The sequence below is a fragment of the Kogia breviceps genome, chromosome 10 (genome assembly GCF_026419965.1).
Source record: "Kogia breviceps isolate mKogBre1 chromosome 10, mKogBre1 haplotype 1, whole genome shotgun sequence".
NCBI classification, from domain to species: Eukaryota; Metazoa; Chordata; class Mammalia; order Artiodactyla; family Physeteridae; genus Kogia; species Kogia breviceps.
The window spans coordinates 105,760,628-105,778,282 of NC_081319.1; the positions used below are offsets into that span (position 1 = coordinate 105,760,628).

At 48.1% G+C, this 17,655-nt stretch overlaps 1 protein-coding gene across 7 annotated transcripts in view; it reads left to right on the forward strand.

Moving 5' to 3' along the window:
• MYLK4 (myosin light chain kinase family member 4) overlaps nucleotides 1–17,655 on the forward strand; it is a 91,507-nt gene that overhangs the window by 10,853 nt on the left and 62,999 nt on the right. For 3 of the 7 annotated variants that reach the window (XM_067006856.1, XM_067006855.1, XM_059076623.2), the window contains one exon: nucleotides 5,733–6,003. In XM_067006856.1, the coding sequence (XP_066862957.1) occupies nucleotides 5,845–6,003 (159 nt within the window). In that variant the 5' untranslated portion in view covers nucleotides 5,733–5,844. Of the gene's footprint in view, nucleotides 1–4,255; nucleotides 4,441–5,732; nucleotides 6,004–9,279; nucleotides 9,884–17,655 lie in introns of those variants that run through there. The other 4 variants (XM_067006853.1, XM_067006854.1, XM_059076622.2 and 1 more) reach the window with 3 other exon arrangements.

The following is a 17,655-nucleotide window of genomic DNA, read 5'->3' on the forward strand; positions in this document are numbered from 1 at the left end:
CGGAGAAGAGAAGAGCGAGAGTCTTAACTCTTTCCCACTCACCGTTTCCTCTTCCTTTTCTCTGGCCCCAGGTGACCCGGCAAGCGTCGGGTATGATTTATGACTCCTTGGGTCCAGCCTGGGTCACCTGGAACAGCCGGCCACAAACTGTTCACTGGTGCTTTTCTTTCTCCCTTTAACAAGTTTACCTCTCATTATTCATATTATTGGGTTTTCTGCTTTCTTAATTATTTTATTGAAGTGTAATTTACATATCATAAAATTCACCCATCCTAAGTGTACAATTCAGCTACGTGATTGGAAACTTAATGAGTTGTTCAAAGTGTTTTTCAACCTTTCCGTCACCCCAGTAAGATTCTGCTTACAGTTAATCCCTGTTCCCGCTCTTGGCCTCAGGCAACCGAATTCTACTTCCTGTGTCTATAGATGTGCCTTTTCTGGACATTCCATGCAAATGGAACTTCACAGTGTGCGGTCTTTGTTTCTGGCTTTTTTCTCTTAGCACAATGTTTTTGTTTATCCAGCTTGTAGCAGGGATTACTGCTTCATTCCTTTTTATTGTTGGGTAGTATTGCATTTGAATGGATATATCAATCACCTTTCTCCATTCGCTGAATCCATTGCTGGGCACTTGGGTTGTTTCCAGTTTTGGACTGTTGTGAATAATGCGCCTGTGAACATTTGCATGCGAGGCTTTGTGTGTTCAAATGTTTTCATTTCTCTTGGGAAGATACCTGGGAGAAGACTTGTTAGGTCATATGGGGAATAACTTTTTAAGGAAGTAACTATTTCCCAAGGCACCTGCAGCATTTTACACTCCCTCCGACGTGTGTGCTGAGGGTTCCCGTGACTCCACATCCTTACCAACATTTGCCGCCTTCTGTCTTTTTATTATAGCTCTTCTGGCTGGTGTGAAATGTTATTTCATTGTGATTTTTAACTTTCATCTCTCTAATGACAGATTTCGGAGCATTTTTTATGGCCATATTAACTATTCTTTTTTTTTTTTTTTTTTTTTTTGTGGTATGCGGGCCTCACTGTTGTGGCCTCTCCCTTGCGGAGCACAGGCTCCGGACGCGCAGGCTCAGCGGCCATGGCTCACGGGCCCAGCCGCTCCGCGGCATGTGGGATCTTCCCAGACCGGGGCACGAACCCGTGTCCCCTGCATCGGCAGGCGGATTCTCAACCACTGCGCCACCAGGGAAGCCCATTAACTATTCTTTTATTTATCTTCTTTGGTAAGGTAGCCTTCAAATTTCTCGTCCATTTTAAAAATTGGGTTGTCATCATATTTTTGATTTGTAAGAGTTTGTTTCAGGATACGAGTCGTGTATCAAATACCAAAATCGTTTATCAAAACGGTTTCACAGTGTTTCCTCCGAGTCTGTAGCTTGTCTTTCTATTTTCCTATGGTGTCTTTCGAAGAGCAGATTTTGAATTTTGGTGAAGTTCAGTGCATCAGTTTTTGCTCTTCCCAATCATACTCAGTGGTGCTTTTTGCAAGGAAGAAAATTCAGTAGCTATGTGGATAACAGGGATGCCTTTCCCCTGCGTTTTGGTGCTTGTGACGCTTGCTCCACTTGTGTGTGTAGACGTTTAAGAGCCCTTGTTCTGAGACACTCCGAGTGCTGTGCACACGCAGAAACCATTAGCATCGTCCAGGCTGCTCTGGACGCCGACCAGCACACAGAGTCACTGGCAATGCCTGCCTCGCCCGCTCCTATGACAGCACGGTCTCTTGCTGGTCAGTGTCCCTTGAAAAGCATCACAATTTCTATGGCTCTGTGGAAGGCTGTTTTCCTGAGGTTAGTATTTTTTAAAAAGGTTTGCAACTCCAAAATATGAGGGCAATCCAGGAGAAGTACCGCCGGGGCTGCTTCTAGCCTCACTGGGAATTTTTCCACGCCTCAGATCAGGGGTCCCTGTTAGGACCGGGGCCGCACAGCAGGAGGTGAGTGGCGGGCGAGGGAGCGAAGCTTCACCTGCCGCTCCCCGTCTCTCCCCGTCGCTCCCCGTCTCTCCCCGTCGCTCCCCACCGCTCATGCTTCTGCCTGAACCATCCTCCCTCCTCCGGTCCCTGGAAAAATTGTCTTCCACGAAACCCATCCCTGGCGGCAAAATGGTTGGGGACCGCTGCCTTAGAGCATCTTTAAAGATGTTCCAGTGATTTTATGGGTATGGACTTAAGGTGCTGAGGCTAGGTGGGTAGACCCCAGTGGGTATGCATGCATTACCTGTTTTTCTTGGGGGTCAGTATTGTACCAGGCTGCTTGTCCTCTGTGCCGCCAGAAGCTAGAAATAGTGTGACACAGCAGAACTGCACTACTGTCGTTTAATTTTACAAGACAAGTAGCATGGGTTCTTTCAATTGACTTTTCCTTTAGGACAAATAGACATAATTTAAAACTTTCTCTCTAGTAATCAATTGACAGATGCTTATTGAATACATATTGTGCGTGAAACTTATCTGCGTGTGATGACTCCCAAATTTATATCTCCAACCTGGACCTCTCCCTGAAGCCTAGGTTTCTATATCACAAACTGTTCAACTCGGATGTCTAATAGACCTGTCAGACACTGAGGGCCTGACTTCCCCCCCTCCCCCGCCGAGTTACTCCTCCCATGACCTTCTCCATCCCAGTCAAGGTCAACTCTCTCCTTCACGTGCTCAGGAAAAAATGTGGAAAGTCATCCTTGCCTACCATCTTTCCTTCACTCCCTGTATCCAATCCATCATAAATCCTAAAAGGAATATGAAATCCTGGATGAGATTCCAACGTAGAAAAGGGACATTAGGGGAGAACTCATTAAGTCTGAATAAAGTATGGAGTTTAGTTCATAATAGTGTATCGGCATTGATTCATTCATTGTGACAAGTGTACTGTACCCATGTAAGAGGTTAAAAATCCGGGAAATTGGGTGCAGAGCATAGGGGGACTCTCTGCTGTCCTTTCACTTTTTACCTATTCTGTAGATCTTAAACTACTCTAACATAAAAAAAATTATTAAGGAAATATGCAAAGGAGCAGTTTCTGCTGACTTCTGGCTGATTAGAGCCTGCGGCTGGTTTGCTGGAGCTGAGGGGACAGAAAGTCTGCTTCCACTGATTGGATGGTCTGGGTAGAGGGTACTGTCAAATTAGCCGAAGGCCATACACATGGTTTTCTTTGGGTGTGGGGACTGGTCACCTTATCAGTACTTTTTCACAGTTTAATTACTCCAAGGAAAATTGATAACCTCAAGTAAGTTCAGTCTTTTCATAACAATTGTGTCACATAATTTATCTTTCACAAATACATAGTATTGTTTAGGTATTCTTCCTGAAGGGCAAAGTTCTCTAATCCTAGGAAAATACCCAACGTTTCGCTTTTTAAAGATCTTGCTATAATTCTTTACATGCTACTCAAAATGAAAATGTATTCTTATTTTATATGTAATACACTGTTCTGAATTAAAAATAAGAACTTTTCTTTTGGAAAAGCAAGAGGGCATTAGAGACTGGGGTTGGGTTGGGGAGTGGAGGGCTTGGCAAAGGCCCCGAAGAGGTGAAAGTTAAAGAATTGCAGGATCGCTTGTATTATTGGTTTGATTTTCTGGGAAATCACAGCTTGATGCAACTTCAGTAAATCTAGGCCTCCACTGCTGTTGGGATCAGGCAGGCAGTTGCTGGCACTGGACTCTCTTTCCTTGGCCTGTGATGGAAGGCAGGGGGAGGCAGGGTGTCGCTTGCAGGGCGAGTTGGTTACTGTTCTTGTAACTCCCCTTCGTGCCTGTGCCTTTGAACTTTCCCCGCAGCTGTAAACATCTGGAGATGTTGCAAGTAATTTTAAGGACTTGAGGAGTGCTTTGGCCATCAGAAGCTCTCTCCTACTGTAGTTGGACGTGTTCCGAGTGTAAGGTGGGCAAAAGGGGTGGCCGTGCGGCTCCCTCACCTACACCCTCCGGCTGGAAGCGTGCCCTGAATGCCGAGTCTGACACGGGCAGGCGAGCGCGGCGTCTGACGGCACGAAAGGCAAACGCAGCACTGTAGTCCTGAGACCGTTGCCCCCCTGACGGGACAAGAAGGTGAAGGTGATATTTCAGCCACTGTTACGGTCTGTCCTCTCCTTACCTGACCTCTGAAATGGAGCCGTCGGCTTTGAAAAGCCTGGTATCTAAAATTAATATTCTTCCCCATCTGACTAAGAAGGCAACAGCTGAGCAACATGAGATCAAGGACCATCTGAGTTTAAACAGGGGCTCAAAGTGGCATTAGAGAGAGAGGATACTTCCTCTCGGAGTGGACACTTGCCTTTTCAGAGGACTTACTCTGACAGTGAGTCAAGACTTTTACCAGGGAATTGCGTAGTTGTTTTGAACTCTACAAACTCCCTTTTATCTGCTGGAACTTATACTCTGCCCTTGGAATGGTCTGGACCCCAGCATGTCCTCCTATAAATGGTAATTACTCTTATTTTCTGTCTTTCTACGTCACCTTAAACAAGTTGTACCAAACTCCAGGTAGAGCTTAACGTTTAATATTTTCTCAGCAAAATTCTTATATCTTGGACCCAAGCGTTTGTTTTAATATGTTAATTTTTATGTGAATTCCTGAGCCAACTTGAATACCATCTACAATTACATATTAGATTTTAGTTGTAGTTTGTCTTAGATGTAGCCATGAAATCCTTATTTTAATCATAATTGTTTTCAGGGCAACTTGTAAGAACACTGGTGACGGTCTACAGTGTATTTTACAGAGCTCTGGTTGATCCTGCTTACACTTTAGTGTGTTTAAATGTAAGGTCTTGGTGTGGTTCCGTAGAATTTTGTAGAGCATTGGATTTTAAATAATTTGTAACTCAAGGTATTATTTTTACTGGTTGACTTGAGAAAATGAAAGACGACGTTTTGTGGAGCTAATTACAGATGATGTCAAATTGAGAAAAAGCTGGAAGAAGCAAATTCCAGCAAGTCCCCAGCCGGGGCCTCAGGAGGGGACCGGCCACAAGTTCTCATCAGTCTCCCCCAGTGATCAGGAGGTGCACCGGCACCTACTCGCGCGTGGATCTTTAGTAACAGAGCAGTAGGACATGGATTACTTACATTCGTAAGGGAAGTAGTTCAAGGAAAGCACAAGGATGTGAGATCGTTGGTACTTAGCCGCTAATGAGGACGCAAAGAAAGGGATCTGGGAATCTTAATCTATGTGAGAGGGTTATTCGGAAACAAAGTTCTTTTTAAAATAAACACCGAGCATTTTAAGATGTAGGCGGAGAGGGGCTCTGGAAATGGCTCATTTGGTGGAGAGCACTCCTCCAAGGGCACAGAATTCCCAGCGGGGAGCGCTAGAGAGCCCCTTCCTTACACAGCGAGCCCTTCCCCTCAGGGCCAGCAGGAGCAAAGCCAGCAATCCCATTAAACCCAAAGAAACTTTGTATCCCACACTTATACCAGCCACTTAACATAAACTTAACATAAACACTTACTTTAGGTAATGAGGGAAAATTTTAGTTGCCCAGTGAAACTTAAGGTGGCTTCTTACTGTTTGCTTTTGTAGAAAAAAGTGGGGAGAGAAACTTTTCCTTTCAGAGTTCCAGCATTTGAAACTCAGTATTGATGTTTGCATTTCTCTTCCTAATTTTGGGTCCCTTCTGTTTAAATAGAAGCGACTTCTAAATTCCCAGTGGTCATTTTCCCACAGAATCAAGTGTGTGAGTCGGTGATGAGAGCTCTGTTTCTCCTCTTTGCAGTCAAGAGGGAGGCGGACTCAGAAGTCACGACTGCGCCCTGACTTACAAATCGGAGACAGAGGGGGCTGAAAAGCACACAGCAGACAGGAACTTAGTGGGACTCGCCACCAAGATGCTAAAAGTGAAGAGGCTGGAAGAAATCAACACGTGTTACCACAGTGACGAGCTGGAGAAAATGGCCTTTTTTCAGTGCATGGAAGAGGTGGAGAAAGTGAAGTGTATTCTGGAAGAAAGTTCTAGTGAACAGGATTCGAGATCTGGGAAGAGTGAGGTAACTGTGCTAATTTAGTCTCCTGAAAAGTGTCAGCTCTACTTTATCCTTTCTCACATAAAGCAATACCCGTCGCCATTTATACGACCGTTTTCCGATCCTGTTTGGTCACTTGTGTAGAGTTGAGGAAACTTCATGAACAGGCAAACTTCCATTTCGTTTCAGGGAGGTTTGCGTATAGGTGGGTGCAGTAAGTCATTAGGAGGCCTTTGAACGTGCACCTCTCCCTTGCAGGCAGCTCCTCAGCCTGGTGGCTGGTTTACAGGTTACGAGGGTGAACGTATGGAAAGACACATTTCTTAGGAAGGATGGTCTAAAAGGATGGGTCTGGGCATGAAATCCAGAGAAGCACCGCGAGGGCCGCAGTTGCCCTGCAGAAGTTCCTAAGTTTCTCGAGACCCTGAGGTCCTCGCTGCTGACAGTGGCGGTCAGGGTCAGGGACAAGCCCTTGCCGATGGCACGCCTCGTGCACGGCCCCATTCTGGCCACTTGCGCCTTGTCAGTTACTAAGCCAACCGGGGGCTGCCTGTCTGGATAGTGGGGCCACAGCTGTTGGAACACTGAATGTATGTAAAGCACTCGGCACAGGCTCTGTCGCCAGGGTAGGCGTTCAGTGGGTGTCGGCCAGCCACCCCCCGTCCCCTGTCTGAGCTCGCTGGGTCTCCCTCACCACCCACGGAGCACCCTTCCCGCCCTCCCGGCGTGGGCCTCGCTCTAGCGCCTGCGATGGTTTGGCACCCATTTGTCCCCCTTCTCTGGGTGCCCTTCTCAACGTCAGGACTCCACATCACTCCGCCCTGCATTCTTGGCTGCTTTCCTGGTCACGGCACCGAATAGGCACCAAGAATGTTTGCGGCACAAACAGGTCTATTTGAGTGAGTCCTGCATTCTGGTTGAGGGCTGGGGATCATTCTTTTTAATAATCAGAGCAAGTGATTCTTAGGTAGGTTTGGGATACATCCCTCTTTGTCTGGCTACTGTTCTGAAAACCCCTGTCCAGGTAGGAAAGGCATTTCTAACAATGAGATAGACAATGAGCTAAAGCTGTTAGATGTAAAGGGCGGAGAAGTCTTTTCATATTGAGTGTGTAAAATGTGCTGGATAGAAGAACCGAATCAGGTTGAAACGTGGGTGTTTTGAGACCTCCACTTTCCTGATGAGATAACGTCTTGTTCAGCAAACACCAAGAAGAAACTTCCATGGGCAAAATTTAAGTCAGATAGGAGGGCCTCCTCATGAGAGCTGCTTACAATACAAACGAATGAACAGAAGAGTTTCCTCTTCGGTTCACTAATTTCTGTAGAACAGAGGAGACACAATATTCTTATCGGATAACTGTGAAATAACCAACTATTTGCAATCGTTTCTATGAATTTGGTTATGTTTCCAGGACCGTTTTTCTCCAGGTTCTGTGATATAATTTTTGTAAGTAGGCCATATCTTTAGAGAGCGAAATGGTGCTAAGCAGACACATGAACATTTTTAGGAAGTATTGTTTTTGTGATGAACCGCTCCAGAATATTAGAAATCAAATGACTGGGAAGTTAAATATTTTAGGATATTTTTGAGGGAAGCACTGAGAATGTTGTTCCTCAGAGACCCTAGAGGAACGTCCCTTGCGATTGGTCTGATGTCCCCTGTGTCACCTGGGCCCTGGCGTGGGCCCTGCGGTCACTGCTGTGTGGAAGGTGGGGAGGAATGGCCATGTGTCCCATTCAGTTTCTTCTTGGTAAATGGCTCAGGGCCCAGAGATGTGGGCAATCTCCCCGGCTCTCTGTCTCGCCTTGTGGAGGACGGACGGGCACACGGTTGGGAGACGCGGAGCTCTTCTCTCTGTGTCTGCCAAGGCCCAGGCCCCGGCCCCGGAGGCCCTCGCTCGCCCAGTGGGTGGGTGCACGGGTGGCCAGCGGGCCTGGCAGGGGTGGGCAAGGAGGGCCTTCCGGCGGCTCGGATGTCCTCCGGAATGCAGACGGAGCTGGACTGACTCGGCCCAATCTCCTGCTGGGCCACGGGAGGTCTTCCCAACACCACACCCTCCTCTCCAGGAGCCATAAAAATGCTCGCATCATTTTCCCACCTGGCCCCCCTTCTCTTTACCCCTCCTCTCCTTGAGAAGCTTAGCTCAGCTAACCCTAGTCAAGACCCTCCCTGCAGCGCACCGACAAGAATTCACACTGAATTTCAGACACTTGAGTGACACACAAACTGTTCTGAAGGCTTGAGGCTCAGTTTCTTTCTAGAAGAGTCTTTTCTCTCCTAAGAGGAAAATATTATCTAGCATTCAACAACTTACGTTTGTTAACATAGTTTAGTGAAGCTCAGATTCTTCTTCTTTTCCTGCTCTTAACCAGATTTTTCTATTTCACTCATTTTTCCTCCTCTGGATTTACTTTGAACTCTCTTCCTTCTTTTCCTCTGCTTTATTTTTTGCTGAATTGATTAAATTCCACATACTCTACTTTTCTACTGTGTTTTGTTCCTTTTGTTTTCCAACTTTCCTTTTAATTCCGTTTTCAGATGACTTTTCTCATTCTTTTATATTCCAAAGGCTGTTCAAAATCACTTAAATAGTGTAGAATTTTAAAGGCTTTTAGCAGATACACTATAATAAACTAGATCTAAAGCCACATAATATGGTGTTGAAATAAAGTAAAACTTAAATAACTAATGTGGCACATATGAGTGATGAGTTTAATAGCAACTGTGTATGTATCATTAACTTGTAAATGATAACGGCTCTCATAACTGTAATTAGTATTACTTTTACACACTCAAATCCGGGTTTTCCTCTTTTGTTCTTTCTCTATTACCGATATAAATAAGCCCTGTGCTGCATTTCCCTCAGATCTAATTTGCTGTTTTAATAAACACACACAAATTCTCTTTGCTCATTGGAAGACCAAGGAGCTTCCGTTCTCAGACAACCGGAGGCCAAATCCCGGTGGTCCGTCCGCCTTCCTTGGCCCGCCCCCACTTGCCGTATGTACGCATCGCTGCTGTTTGGGCCCGGGGTTATCTGTGCTCATCTCCTGTCCTCTGGTTTCCCCCGCCTTCCTGAGACCCCCAGCCCCCTACCCTCCACCCCCAGGCGCGGTCCCGAGGGGAGGAAGGGAAGCCATGGGGCAGAAGTGAGGACGGCCCCAAGGGGGCAGGATCACAGCCCCTGGAAAGTTGAAGCGCTCCAAGCGCTCCAAAGACCGAGCGGAACGAGATCGTCGTCAGCAGGATGTGCACAGGCTAGAGCGGGCTGGGCAAAGCGTGATGGCAGCCGGCACGCGGCCTTTCCTGCCTAACGCTCTGAAGTTGGGCCGTCAGCGGCAGTCGCAGTGACTCTAACTTCGATCCCAAAATAGCGTAGCTGCGGGGGGAGGGGTGGTGTTTAGGGCTGCGTGTCCCCACCCCGCCTCTGTGCTCCTCGCCGGACCGCAGGGGCAGGAGAAAGCTCCCTGGCGGCAGCCCAGTTCCCGTGGTGCTAATTGTCCTTGAACTGGAGACGAGCGCATTCTCGGGGGTGTCACTTGTCGCCAGCCCGTCTCCCTCTGCCGCTGCACCTGTTTCAGATCTGTCACACAGGCCATCCTGTTTTCTCCTTTTCAAGAGGCAGCTTACCCGCTGATGGTGTAACTGGACGCGTCTTCCTTGGGGTCCTGCGGAGCCCAAGGCCGGGCAACGCCTCCTGCTCAGAGTGGAGTTTTGCCTGGGAAGCTGCTCGCGCTGGGTCAGGGGAGGGAAGGCGGGGATGGACTTACCACTTAGAAGAAAAGACGTCTGGATCATAGGCAGCGCGTGCCTTCTCTCGTCTCCCATCCTCTGGCGTGTGCTCCGGTCCGTGATGACACGGGGAGGTCGCAGACAGGCGCCTGCCCTTGAGGACACGCAGGTAGTAACATCGTCACTTTTAACTGTGGCGGATCTGTGTTACTGTCCTATTTGAGTGTTTCCAGCCAGGGAGTGGGCTTGCCCTGCAGGGGTAGGCATGGCCCGTCTCAATCCTCGCCCAGGACGGCCGCCTTGGGGGCTGGGGTCAGGTGGCAGGTGGCACACTTCGTATGTCAACCTCTCCACCAACTTTCGGGGAATCTGGAGACAGCCGTTGCTGACGTGCGCTATTTTTGTCTGTGAGAGCTAAGGATAATGTCAGCATCTCTTCTTCTCTTACCTCTTATGTGACTTAGGAAAACAAAATGGCACAAAAGCAAAGCATCCTTTCCCCTCACGAAGAAGTCTATGCAAAAGCAGTGTCTGAAGAGTGATCACCTCTTCCGACAAAGCTTCTGAACACGGCCTTCCGTGCTTTTTCCTTTGAACCGTTGCCCCATGATGCCTTTCCTGTGATGCCGTAGCTGTTCTAGGAATGGAATTCTGTCAGGAAAACAGTGGAATTCTGTAAGAAGAGAAAGAATTCAGATTCTAAGGATTTTAGCTCTTCCCAACAGAGGGTATTCATATCTGGGAAATCAGTTCTTTCTACATATTTAATTCTTTCTACATATTTAATTCCATCTCCCCCATCCCAGGGACCCCTCCCACGAAACCTTAATACCACAGATGCTCTGTATTCATGTTCATGTATCATAGGTGTATCTGTGCTTTGCACATAAAAAGAGTAAGATATTTTCACCTCTCCTAAAGAATTAATTTTTACCTCCTTGGATATTCCCTGTATTGAAAATGCATTAATTTATGGTTAAACAATTTCTGCAGGGGAGTTGGGTGATATATCCCTATACCTGCATATCAACGCCTGATTTAGATCTCATTCAACAAGAAACCACCAAGGGGACTTCCCTGGCAGTCCAGTGGTTAAGCCTCCAGCGCTTCCAACGCAAGGGCCCTGGGTTCGATCCCTGGTCAGGGAACTAGGATCCCACATGCCACGTGGCCAAAAACAAAACAAAACAGAAACAAACAAGAAACTACCAGCTCTTTGTCCTGGTGGTGCTCAGAGGACCCAGAACTCAAGGAGTCAGGCTTTTCGTGGTGGCCCTGTGCCTGTCCATGCACCTGACACAATATCTGTCGCTGCTGCCCGAGTGTCAATCATTTTGGCTGTTGAACACACCTCCAGTGGGAAACACTGTGCACTTTAACCTTGCACGTGGAAAAGAATGGGTTACTCCCCCGGCTATGAGACATGGCCTCCAAGTGTTTCCCAGAGGAGAGGCTGACACATAGCTGCGCTAATTAGGAGTGCTTTGGGTGTGTTTTTATTTTTTTTAAATATAGTTATTTATTTTTGGCTGCATTAGGTCTTTGTTGCTGCGCGTGGACTTTCTCTAGTTGCAGCGAGCGGGGGCTACTCTTGGTTGTGGTGCACGCGCTTCTCATTGGGTGGCTTCTCTTGTTGCGGAGCGCGGGCTCTAGGTGTGTGGGCTCAATAGTCGTGGCTCGTGGGCTCTAGAGCACAGGCTCAGTAGTTGTGGCGCACGGGCTTAGTTGCTCTGGGGCATGTGGGATCTTCCCGGACCGGGGCTCAAACCCATGTCCCCTGCATTGGCAGGCGGATTCCCAACCACTGCACCACCAGAGAAGTCCCCTAAAAAAAGTTTTTGTAACTTTTTAACTGTAAAGAAAATGTCTCTTAAATCAGTTTGTACAACACATCCTCTTGTTTTCTTCCGTTGCTAATGATTATTTAGAAATGTGCGCCACCTCTTGTCTTAGAAGTTTCTACAAGTGCATAGTTTTAGGAGCTGCCTTTTCAGGGCATCAGAGAATCCTGTCTGGATGTCGGTCTCCATTCAGGACATAAAACAATTAAAAGGCTTCCCAATATCCTGGGGGCAGCTCCCTGCCCGTGTGAGATTCTGGGAGTCCCAGTTTATGTTTGTGTCATTTCAGGTTCTCAGAATAATTAAAGTTGTGATAGTCTCATGTCATTTGGTGTACTATGAAAAAAATATTTTATCTCTCTAAAAGTTAAAGCAGTGTGGCAAAATATATAAATATTGCAGATCAAGTCTGTGTTCCTAAGTGAGAAAATGATTAGCATATTCATAATGAAATTCCTAAATACAGTTGACCAAACTGTGTCCTGATCCACTTACCGAAGACATTATGGTCATAAGAAGCACATTTATCTATCAGTATTTCCCAGACTTCAGTTTTTCTCACACCCCATCATGATTTTTGCTACATCTACATACTACTTTTACTCTTATTAGTTAATATTTTCACATATCAAGTCATTAAAAATTTTTAGCAAAAGCAAGAATAGAGTGGAATCATGTTTTTTTAAAAAATAAATTTATTTATTTATTTTTTGGCTGCATTTGGGTCTTCGTTGCTGCGCAGGCTTTCTCTAGTTGCGGCGAGCGGGGGCTACTCTTCGTTGTGGTGCGCGGGCTTTTCACGGCGGTGGCTTCTCTTGTTGCGGAGCACGGGCTCTAGGCATGCAGGCTTCAGTAGTTGCGGCACGTGGGCTCAGTAGTTGTGGCGCACGGGCTTAGTTGCTCCGTGGCATGTGGGAATCTTCCCGGACCAGGACTCAAACCTGTGTCCGCTGCATTGGCAGGAGGATTCTTAACTACTGTGTCACCAGGGAAGTCCTTGGAATCATGTTTTTGATGTGCTTATTCTCGATTTTCAAATACACAATAACATACACGTATATAAATTTTAAAAATGGTTTGTTAGTTCACAACCGAAAATCACCCCAAGCCCCTAGTAAGGAGGTGACGCCACGTCAGCCACTGGACACTGGCCTCGGCGCGCTGTGTCCAGGTCTTTGTCCTGGGCCACTGGACACTTCGGGCTTCATTTCTCACTTTCTGCCCCAAACAGAGATGATTACAAAGATGGGGTGGTGATAAGCAGACAGCAGTGGAGAGAAGAGAGGCCCAAAGTCTCCGCTCTGGACAGAGACCCGTAGAAAACCCCTAACAGGTCACATTCAGCCAGTGCCCCTTGCGTGCTGGCCCCGGTCCCCCCCGCCCTCGCTCCTGAGGCCCCAGCAGAAAGCGGCGCCGAGACAGGAGCTGGAGCGCAGATGCTGGGATTGTCCTGGGAACCGACTTCGGGGAGCGGCAGCGAGAACGGGACCCGGGGGTGTGAGACAAGGGAGCCCCGAAGGCCGCTTCGCCCCCCCCACTCCAAGGGCCGTCCGCAGGGTGACAGACCCCCAGCATTTTCAGCTGCGCGTGGGTGAACCGCACCCGTCATCTACAAGTTTTGATCAGGGAGAGATCTTTGTCCGATTGGCGAGTCCGCTGACCGTGTGCAAATGACAGGCTGCCAGCCCAGGCCTGCGGCGTGAGCGTGGCCGCTGGCTTCGTGCACCCGGGATCCGGGAACCCACTGCGGCGTTTCCGCGATGGACGGAATGTTAAAGAAGGTCAGCGGCCTGGGAAGCATAGCTCCCGGGAGACCCTGGAGGTCAGCTGACCCAGGTCCTCCTCTGAGGGAACTCGAAGCCCAGGAGAGGTAAAGGGGGCCTGTCCCAGGGTCGCTGCATCGAGGGACTGGCCTTTCCCCACATCCAGCCGCGTCCGGGTCAGAGGCCGCCCTCTTCACAGGGGGCTGGGCCACCCCAGGCGAGGTCGCTGTCAGGTTCCCGCTGGCCGTTCCCGCGCGGACCCGGCACGGCAGCCGTGGGCCGGCCCCTGGGCCAGCGGGCAGAGGTCCTGCAGGCGCTCGAGGGGGGCTGGCCATCAGCCGGGCCCTGGCCTCTGGCCTTGGTGCCTCTTCTTCCTGACTCGCCTGCTGCCCGGCTGCTGCACTGGGAGCAGCACCCCAGGCCTCAAGCTGGGAGCTGGGCTCTGTGTGACAAGGAGCCCTTCAGAAGGCTCAGGTCGCGACGGGGCAGACTGTGCCCGGCCCGTGGCCAGGAGTCAGGAAATTCTGAAAAGAGGCAGAGACCAGGCTGCAAGTGTGGGGTGTGTGAGCCCAGCCCCTGGTGTGTCTAGTGGACCTTTAGCTTGTGGCGCTTGCACTCCAGCTGTGAGCGGGGAACACGGATGTCACCTTTCCTTTCCTTATGTTTTTTTACACCGTTTAGGGCTTATCCAAACTAAATTAGGATAGGAGTAAGTGTAGAAATGAATCATAAAGACAAGATTTTAACTTATAAATTTTTTTTCTGTGTCCCAAAGAAAGGTCTCCACCTTCTGTACAACGTAGATGCTCTATGATGGCGCGTCCCCATCCAGCCGTACGATTCTAAGTTGAGCTGTGCTCTTTTTGGGGTATGGCCGGGCACAGGCGGAGCCCTGGGGTGTTGTCTGTGGAGATCTGACAGGCAGATTGTCAACCCCTGGCAGGTGCTGCTCTACCCTGGGCCTGTCCCAGGGCACCTGTCGGTTCCGGGGCCCACGTCAAGCTTGGGTGTCTTTGAGTCCAGTGTATATATGGTTTGCAGGACGGGTCCCCAGCCTGAAAGGGGTTTGAGCTCCCTCGGATGCCAGGGGACAGGAGGGGAGGTAGCAGGAAGTGAAGAGTTTACGTGGAGCTTCCAAGTCTCCCAGAATCTGCTGAAGGCCCTGGCCCTCCCCTGAATCTCTCGGGCTTCTACAGTTCTCGGGAGAGAGCTTTAGAAAGCACCACGGGTGTGGCCTCAGAGGACGCCTATCACGCTGTCCAGCCTGAACCCTAAGGAGGGTCCCAACAGCCCCGGGGGTTTTCACAAATGGTCCAGAGAAGGAGAGGCTATCAGCCAAGGGGAACATGTGATGAATCTACGCTGTCCAGCTCTGTCTTTCCCTGGGACCAGCAGTTCTCAAACTGAGGTCCCTGAACCCACCAGGGGACCCTAAGACTCTTTTAGAGGTCTGCACGGTCAAAACTATTTTCTGTTCTATTCTAATATTTTTGCTTTTTTCGCTGCCTTGACATCTGCGCTAGTGACAAAAAGGCAGTGGTGGGTAAAACTTTTGGCACCTCCACACGAAATCAGGCCATGGGACCAGAGTGTACTAGTAACCACAGCACTTTACACCGCCAGACACTCAAAGCCTTAGTTTTCGTTTTTGAAAGAGCCAGGTTTCCTTAAGAATGTACTCGGTGAAGCAGGAATATAAACGCATTTAATCAGCCTGTATCGGAGTCTAAGAAGTCACGTAAATCTTTGTGCCTAGATTCTACATTAATTTACTCAGTGAAGAATCACTGAGCTCGCTCCCACTGAATGAAGAATTTCCAGTAATCGCTGCCGAATGCAACTCCGTTTGGAGGGCAGACCCTTGAGACCTAAGGACCAGAGCAGTTTCCCTACTAGTGGCCACTGGTGATCTCAGAAAGAGGCAGAATCTGATGAAACGAGATCCTTTACTTAAAGGATACACGTGGTCTGCAGCTCAACACGCCTACACAGAGATGTTTATGTTAGGGTCTTCCTTTAGACTACTTGGCCATCTCTACTTATTCTGAAATTTAAAAATGGATAGCGACAAGCGTAAGGTCTCATTTGTTCCTAACCTTCTGGAATGAGCATGTTTAATTGATAGGATAATATAGGTAAGTTTCTATATTCTTAAGGCTGTGTTTGCATTCTACCTACTTAGGATCTATGCTTTAAACTAGGGTCTACCTATTTTATTTAACAAACATGTAAATGGCCCTCACTGTGTGCCAGGCCCTGTCTTAGGCCCTTTACGGATATGAACTCATGTCAACCCGTGGGCTCTACTTCGATCAGCTCTAAGGGTGATGGGGGGACCGCTGGCACTCACGTCGTGGGTGTCGCGTTTGTCGTGTTCCCGGCGCCGCACTGAGCGCTTTTCATCCCGGTTAAGCCTCACAACGATCCCATGCGTTTGGTATAATTATCATCTCTGTTTTGCAGATGAGTAAACTGAGGTCAGGAACTTGCCCAAAGTTATGCAACTGTATACGACGACACCTCTCTTTGAACGGATTAGTTAGCCCAACACATGAAACAGAGGGCTAGGTGTATTTGTAGACCATTCAACTGGAATTTATTTTTCAGAAATTAAACATTAAGCATTAGAAAACCACCTCTGATGAATTTTCTTTTTTTTTTTTTTTTTTTTTTTTTTTTTTTTTTTTTTAATGCGGTATGCGGGCCTCTCACTGTTGTGGCCTCTCCCGTTGCGGAGCACAGGCTCCGGACGCGCAGGCTCAGCGGCCATGGCTCACGGGCCCAGCCGCTCCGCGGCATGTGGGATCTTCCCGGACCAGGGCACGAACCCGTGTCTCCTGCATCGGCAGGCGGACTCTCAACCACTGCGCCACCAGGGAAGCCCTCTGATGAATTTTCTAAGGGCAGTTTGTATTATCTTCACATTATCTGAAATACATTTCACCTTTGGTGATTGTTTTGTTTGGTTGTTCTGTTCCTTAATGCAGGGGTCCCCACCCCCCCGGGCCTTGGCCCGGTGCCAGTCAGTGGCCTGTTAGGAACCGGGCGGCACGGGAGGAGGTGGGGGGAGGGGCGGGCGAGCGAAGCTTCATCTGTATTGACAGCTGCTCCCCATCGCTCGCGTCACCGCCTGAGCTCCGCCTCCTGCCAGCGTGACGGTGAGTTGTATAATGATTTCATTACATATTACAATGCAATAGCGACAGAGATAAAGTGCACAGTAAATGTAATGTGCTTGAATCATCCCCAGACCATCCCCCCTCCCCGACCCACGTCTGTGGAAAAATTGTCTTCCACGAAACTGGTCCCTGATGCCAGGGAGGTTGGAGACCACTGCCTGAATGCAGACGCAGCCAGACTGGGTAGACAGATTAAACGGGGCTAGTTTCTTTTTCTCAGCAAACTGAGGCTCTTCTCTGGAACCAATGTAACAGTGACCTCCAGTGGGAAGAAGTTACAAAAGTCACTGCAGCCCCGAGGCCAGAGCAGCTCCGGGTAACCCAGTTGGTTTTTAAAACTTGTTTAAGTAATTAATTATTTAATTGAAGCATAGTTTGATTTACATTATTAATTTCAGATGTACAACATAGTGATTCAATGTTTTTACAGGTTATACTCCATTTAAAGTTATTACAAAATAGTGGCTATATTTCTCTGTGCTGTACAATATATCTTTGTTGCTTATCTGCTTTATACATAGTAGTTTGTTAATTCCATACCCCTTATTTGCCCCTCCCCCTTCTCCCTCCCCTTTCATAACCACTAGTTTGTTTTCTATGTCTGAGAGTCAGTTTCTGTTTCGCATACCCATTCATTTGTATTATTTTTTTAGATCCCACATATAAGTGATATCATACAGCATTTGTCATCCTCTGACTTATTTCACTAAGCATAATACCCTCTAGGTCCATCCATGTTGTTTCAAATAGCATTGTTTCATTCTTTTTTAAGGTTGAGTGATACTCCATTGCATATATATACTACATCCTCTTTACCCATTCATCTCTTGAGGGACACTTGGGTTGCTTCCATATCTTGGCTATTGTAAAAATAATGCAATTATGAACATTGGGGTGCATGTATCTTTTCGAATTAGTGTTTTTGTTTTCTTTGGCTATATACCCAGGAGTGGGATTACAGGATCATATGGTAGCTATATTTTTAGCTTTTTGAGGAATCTCCATACTGTTTCCCACAGTGGCTGCACTAGTTTACATTCTCACCCTTCCGATTGTTGAAACCAGTGTCTTGAGGCTGCCATCGGCCTGTTCTCAGCCTGTGATTCCTGGACAGAGGAGAAGCCAGGAAACAAAACATTGGAACTAATGATTTTCTCA